At 44.3% G+C, this 7,500-nt stretch overlaps 1 protein-coding gene across 1 annotated transcript in view; it reads left to right on the top strand.

The window, feature by feature from the left end:
* wdpcp (WD repeat containing planar cell polarity effector) overlaps positions 1 to 7,500 on the top strand; it is a 109,769-nt gene that overhangs the window by 94,466 nt on the left and 7,803 nt on the right. The window contains exon 15 of the mRNA XM_080781746.1: positions 4,308 to 4,413. Coding sequence (XP_080637872.1) covers positions 4,308 to 4,413 — 106 coding nt within the window. The remainder of the gene's footprint in view (positions 1 to 4,307; positions 4,414 to 7,500) is intronic.

Below are 7,500 nucleotides of genomic sequence, written 5' to 3'. Positions count from 1 at the left end.
ATGGGGTGGTAGAAATAAGGAACAGTTTAGTATAAATTAGTAACATTAAAGAAATACTTCAAGCAGACACATAACATAATGTATACTTTAACCCTGTAGGGCCATAGTCAGAGTGACTGTGTCAAATGATTGCTGATGGACAACAATTGGACATATTGGTAGGGATCGATCGGTTGTGAATGTACAGTATACGAGTATGACCTTTATATATTAACCAAAAAAGCTATGTTTGTATTATGGTGCCTTGGTGTCCCACGTTTCCTGTTTCCCATTGTGGCATTTCCCTGTACAAATATCAGATTCACACATTAACATTAAGCTAAACAAGCATATGCCGCGACACACATCCTCCCCATTCAGGCTACAGCAGCACACACAAATGCATGGGTAAACATCATGACATGCAAATGTGTCTCTACGCACTTATGCATTGCATAATTATGCTGTTAAACACACACTTAACTTAAATACTGCAGGTCAGTAAAAATAGGAAACCCCCCTTTTAGTGTGTCTGTGAGGGTTGTTTTCCTATGCGTGTTGAACTGGAATTAACTATCACTCTAGGCGAGCTTAACTGCTATGAATGTACAGTACACAGAGAGCTGTCATAGAATGCCTGTCCATCAACTTGTCACTCATTACCAGGTGGAGGAAAAGTTCAGGGAGGGAAAGGAGACTCCCATGACACTCCTGACTCACTCCTCCAACATGGAGGTGACCTTACTTCACTCACTTTGTCTTGTTTTTCTGGCCTTTTCTTGTCCTATACTTATTTTGCACAGGGACATATAAAGAGCTTTAAAAACTTTAGATTAGATTCTTCTATAAAATGCAAATCTTTTCCCAGTGTGCCAAAATCAGATGAGCTTTGAATCAGACTGTGTGTAGAGATATGGTATTTTTATCCACACGGATGGTATTTACACATCCTTTGTAACTGCTGATGAACAGAGATTCTCAGCAGACAAATGAATTGGGCACAGCCATGCACGTGCGTGCGCACACACACACACACACACACACACACACACGCACACACACACACACACACACACACACACACACATGTAGAAACACATTTGGGCTTTGCAATATGCTTCGCTTTTGTAATGTGGTTTGTGAAAATGGCTCAGAGCTGTCTGGCTGACAAGTGTGTTGATTTGGTTAGATAGCGCATTGTGAGAGGGCGACAAGCCAACGAAGGCCTTATTCTCTCCCCTTCGCCGTATCACCCTTCTCTCTTTTCCTTTCTCCTTTCGGCTGCGTTTAGCCGAGAGGAGCGAGTGAGTGAGCAAAGTGAGCCAACTGTTCTCCTTCTCTGCCTGGCTCCCCCTCACAATGGCTGATATGACTGCAGGGCCTCTCAATGGAAGAGAGGAATGACTTATCTTAAGATCCACTCCTCCACCTCCATTCTCTCCCTCTCTCTGTTAACGGCCGTCTGATTCAGGAAAAAAAAGCCTGTTAGCTCCAGTGTGTTGGAGAAGCGCTTCCCTACCGCTGCTCTATCAGTGTCGTCTCTATTGCACTGAAACTTGTTTAGTGGAGATGTGAAGTAAGTGTAAATGTATTGTAATGAGGTTGTCTGTTTACCATATACAGTATATGTACAGTATGTATGTATGTATCTATGTCACACTGACTGTCCTCACTGACTCAATACACTGTAGTTTCGCCAAATCACAACACACGGCCTCGCTCAATATTTGACATAATGGTGCGATTTGTTTGTAAGAGCCGGTTTGAGATTGCTTAGGTGTCTGAATTTAGATCTCGACTTTTATCGATTAATTACAGCACTACTCTAGGTTATCCTCCTTGTTTTTTGTCTGTCTCTTTGTCTCTCTGTTTTTCTCAAGCTAAATCCACACTAATGTTTTTGTTTTAAAACGCAAAACATTTGCTACTTTTGCACCTAGCGTACGTGTCGTACACACTACTCCAAACATTTTGAACCTATATAAAAGACCATTTTCAAAATGCTCCTGACCCTGAATATTCCAGCATTGCATGATCTAGACGAGCAGGAAAATGATGATGCAGACACCCATGTCCGCTTTGCAAATTAATCTAATCAGTCATGTGTACAGTGTCCTTCGCTCATTCGTCACGTCCCTATGATGTGACCAGTGGTGAATTCAACATGGATAATCAATTACAGGCATTGCTGATGATGTGGTTAATGTTAGCAGCTGTTGTGCAGTTAGATTCAGTATTTTGGAATGCTACTATTGCCATACATGCACAGGAGGCAAGCTATAATATATGAGCTATTTGCGACAATTCCAGTGTCTGTGCACGTTGTATTACCTGCAGGGGTGTCGAACTCATTTGGGGTGAGGGCCGCATTGGTCAAAAGGTCACTTGATGGGGGCCACAACCAGTTGCGGACGCACGCTCGATGTCTCAAGCCCAACACACACCGGCTCCGTCCGACGCGGCGCGTCAGCGCACGTCGGACGCCGCCGGTGTGCGATAGGTTCATTGAAAATGATGGAGGCGGCTGTTTTGACGCGCGGCGTTCGCAGACGGTGTGGGAGGCCCTTCAGTCAGTCACTGCTATAATATCTATCTATCTATCTATCTATGCTCAGACCCAGCCAGCCAGCCAGCAAGCCACACACATAGTGCTCAGACCCAGCCAGCCAGCAAGCCACACACATAGTGCTCAGACCCAGCCAGCCAGCCAGCCACACACAGTGCTCAGACCCAGCCAGCCAGCAAGCCACATACATAGTGCTCAGAGCCAGCCAGCCACACACATAGTGCTCAGACCCAGCCAGCCAGCAAGCCACACACATAGTGCTCAGACCCAGCCAGCCAGCAAGCCACACACATAGTGCTCAGACCCAGCCAGCCACACACAGCTCCGTAAGGGAGTGGTTGCACCACTCAAAAAATCTTCAAAAAACTGAAGAGGCTACTGGAGATTGGAGAACCTGATTTGGACATGATCTGATGCAGGACAACGTCACTATGACAGAAAGAGAAGATGGGTCTTCACACATTCACATTCACACACACACACACACACACACACACACACACACACACACACACACACGCACACACACACACACGACTTTGTCCCTATAATGTGCACGGCACCGTTCTACTTCATCATATCACGCAAGAGACGCCACACACCAGTATGGAAGAGAGATAGTCACTTACTCACTTGTTGTAACTTGTAGGGATGCCACAAAGTGAACATCAGCCAAATTGAATAGTCGACAGCTCTGCCGATTAATAATCGATTAATTGAACCCACCCCCCATATTAATCAATATCAGATAAAACTTATAAGATTTTATATTATGCACATGCCATGGTCACATAACCATTATGTTGAGTGCATGCTTTGATGGTTACAGTTATATAATCAGTTTTGATGAGTAAACCTTTGTGGAGATCTTCTCAGTTCTCATTGTATGCTAGTTAGTTACTGCCATTCAGGATGGAAAATGAAATCCATTTGGATTTGGGGAGAAGTAGTTTCATAAGGGGCTGGTATGAAGTACTTGATATAAAGAGAACATGTTCAGTTCACTAGTCTACACTCTACTCTACACCTGCCTTCATTTCATCTGATTGTCTGTCTGGCAGGCACTTAACAAGCAATCGTTAACTGTGTCTGTTAGAGAGAGGGGCAGAGAAGAGTGGCTTTGCTCAACTTGATTTATACTTATATTCTCCAATCTGATGAAGGTACATGTTCGATATATCATGCAGCCTTACTTATAAGCCTATATTTTGGCTATTTAAAAAAAAAAGAAAAAAAAAATATATATATTTTTTTTTTGCTTGAGGCAGGCGGGCCACATTTGGCCCGCGGGCCTTGAGTTTGACACCCATGACCTACAGTAAGTGACGAAGGACTCTGGAAAACTGCTAATGTATTTGGACTGTCCCGAAAAGTTGTAAACTAGCCATAGGTTGCATAATTATAGTTTGCCTACCTCTTACTAAACCCACAAACTACAACAACAGAAAGAGAAACATTCTTTGAACGCACAACGTTGGGTGACCACAAGTACGTTGTAAAACAGCTGTAAAATGTTTAATATGGACTAAGATTATTTCTGAAACATGTTTGTGTACCCCCCCCCCCCCCTCTCTCTCTCTGTGTCTCTCTCTCATTCCTCTCTCAGGTGAATGGCTAATTGAGTGCTTGTTTCCTTTAGGTGTAACAGACATGTTAGCTCTTAACCCTGTGTGTTTGTGTGCGTGTGCACGTGTGCGTGTGCACGTGTGTGTGTGTGTGTGTGTGTGTGTGTGTGTGTGTGCGATACGTTTCTGTCTCCCAGAGGATCCTGTCAGAGGCAGGAACGGGGCATGTGACAGACATACAGGTGGACCAATAGGGAGACAAGCAGAACAGAACCATACCTCTCTGGACACTTCCACTTCACGGTGAGTGAGCGTGTCTGTTTTACACATTTACACTTTACAATAAGGCCACGTGAATTCACAAGAACTATTGTAGATACTAATAAATGAGGCCAGTTACACAACTGTTGCAAATCCATCAGAGGGGCAACAGAAACGAGCCCAATCAAAGATCAATGACAATTAAGTCCCAATTATACTGCAAAGCAGTTGATATTCACAGAGAGAGAGAGAGAGAGAGAGAGAGAGAGAGAGAGAGAGAGAGAGAGAGAGAGAGAGAGAAAGACCATAGGCCTACATAAGAGACATTCTTTGCCACCATGCCAGTCATAATCCAGTACAGCCACCCTGTCACAACAACTCACCACAAACCTCAGCAACCACAACACACATAACCTACCGTTTTATCAGTCTTCAATTGAAAATTAACATTTGGAATTGATGACCGCTATAAAGCCCAAAACCTCTCGTTCGAACCAAAAGGAATTCGCAAATTCACTTATTGTATTATTGAAGTGATCTACGCATACAGTATACTGTTCCCTGTTACAACTCACATAACTCCAACGGCAGATACAACACAACATACAAACTGTAGATTCACATCAGCATTCAATTCCAGAGCCAGAAACAGTTACTGAACATGTTTCCTTGCCTGCACCCAGTCATTGGGTCCCAAAATGACAGTCATAGTACACCAGCTTGAATCACACACAAACAGCAGCAGCAGCAGCAGCAAAGAAGCAAAAAATAAAGTTCCTACCTGATCCATGGAGCCCATAAAGACATAGACTCTCCCGTTCATGATGAGCCCTCCAGCAGCGTCTCCAGTCATCTCCATGCTCCATACACCTGGCTAGCTTGCCAGCACTTTTGTCCCAGTATCAATGACACCATCCACCCATCTTCAACCGCTTATCCGTAGTCGGGTCGGGGGGCAACAGCTCCACTAGCCCCACAAGTCAGAACCCAATGGTACTGAAGTTTCTGACATTTTTGAGACTGAGTTCTCAGAATCAGAATCACTCAAACGACCAGAATCACTCAAACGCCGCAGAGACGACGTTTCCGACAATATTTATGTCTGCGTTCTATCATTCGCATACGAAAACACATTAACGAACAGGGACCCCATGGTTCTGTTCGGCACGTTGGATCGAGCTGACCCAGGGGGTTCCGAGAGGGGCGACAGCTCCACCAGAGTGCTCCAGACTTCCCTCTCCAGAGCAACATTAGTGACTACCTCCTGAGGGATTCCTAGGGAGGCATCCTGACCAGATGCCCGAACCACCTCAGCTGGCTCCTTTCCAGGCGAAGGAGCAGCGGTTCTACTCCGAGTCTCTCTCGTGTGACTGAACTTCTCACCCTATCTCCAAGGGAGATGCCAGCCACCCGTCGAAGAAAACTCATTTCGGCCGCTTGTATCAATGGCACCGACCAGTCTCGTTCTCCTGACTGCCATCTTCTCACTCAGCCTTGGATGTTTAGTACTGCACATAGCATTCTGGTGTAGTGCAGTGGTCGGGGATTTAGAGCAGGCTATTAGGGTGCAGCATTCACAGCATGTCACAGGAGAATGGACTCAGGGCTGAGAAGAAGCTGAGCATGCAGGTCTGGGGTCATCATCACCCTGGGTCGTGTACCTGTGGAGCAGGTTGAGAGAGACAACGTGAGTTTGAGTATGTAAGTGAGCTGACCAAGGTCCACGTACTGTACACTGTACCCTGTCACAACTCACTGGCAACAGCAGACAAACATATACAGCCATGTATACTGCATCCTTCCGGTTACAACATATACAGCCATGTATACTGCATCCTTCCGGTTACAACATATACAGCCTACAGTAGTAATATACAGTACATATAGCGTATTATATCCTGTCACAACATACACAGAGTTAGAAATAGAGGGATAGAAATCTAGATTCAATCAGGTTGTAGCACTTGGTTCAATATCAATTTCAGTTAAACCCGTCATTGGTGAACAGTTAACACACACACACACACACACACACACACACACACACACACACACACACACACACACACACACACACACACACACACACACACACACACACACACACACACACACACACACACACACACACACACACACACACACACACACACACACACACACACACACACACACACACAGCATAAGTAACTCACCTGCAGATTGAAAACAAAATGGCCACACAGTTTGTTATGAAGATGATTTAACTTCTCTTCCAAAAGTTCACACACTTGTTGTGACTGAGCAGTTTCCACTTCCTAACAACCCAGACTACTCCACTCAACTTCCATGAGATGTAAAGTTACATTAGAAGTTGTTTATTTCACTCTCTTTTTTAGCTTGTCTGTCTGTCTTGTCTGTCTTAGTCTGTCTGTTTACAGCAGGTATGTGTGGAGGGGGCGTGGCTACCTGAGTGGCTTGAAGCCTGCTCAGGGAGTGTCTACTTTGCACTCCCTCAGAGCAGGCCACCATTTGAGGACATTTAGCAAGCCTCTCAGATCCTCTCAGAAATATTTTGTTGTGGTTGAATAAGATGTTAATTTCCACACGTCCATGCCGTAGGCGTAGGCTATTGATGACGTGGTACCATAGGAGAGATAACAGGCAAACGTTGATCAAAATAACAATTCTTCTACATTTTCTAATTGTGTCTTGTAAATTTAGTAGGCTAATGCAGATGTTTGCTACTTACTTATTTATGGCATGTAGGGCAGCACTAATTATCGCCACTGTCTGTTCTGTGCCAATTTCACTTTAAAACACTTCTGGGGTTATTTACACATCTACTTGTACATTTGTGTGCACCCCAGAGAGTTGTTCAGTTAATTTAATATTTAATTATTTCATATTCATTTTATTTATTATTCATTTTATTCATCTTATATAAGGCCATATAAAACATTTGGGGAGTGAGTGATATTTTTTGGAGCTTTTTTTGCCTTTATTTGACAGGTGACAGTAATTAGACAGGTGACAGTAATTAGACAGGAAAGGACACAGCAAAGTTTGTCGGGATCGGAGCTCGAACCCGCAACACGCTGTAAAGCTGTCTTAACAGCCAAGGTGCCTGGACCGCTGAGCTACGGCCCA

The sequence above is a fragment of the Protomyctophum bolini genome, assembly GCF_963924005.1.
Source record: "Protomyctophum bolini genome assembly, chromosome: 14".
Classification (NCBI taxonomy): domain Eukaryota; kingdom Metazoa; phylum Chordata; class Actinopteri; order Myctophiformes; family Myctophidae; genus Protomyctophum; species Protomyctophum bolini.
This window is presented reverse-complemented; position numbering and strand designations above follow the sequence as displayed.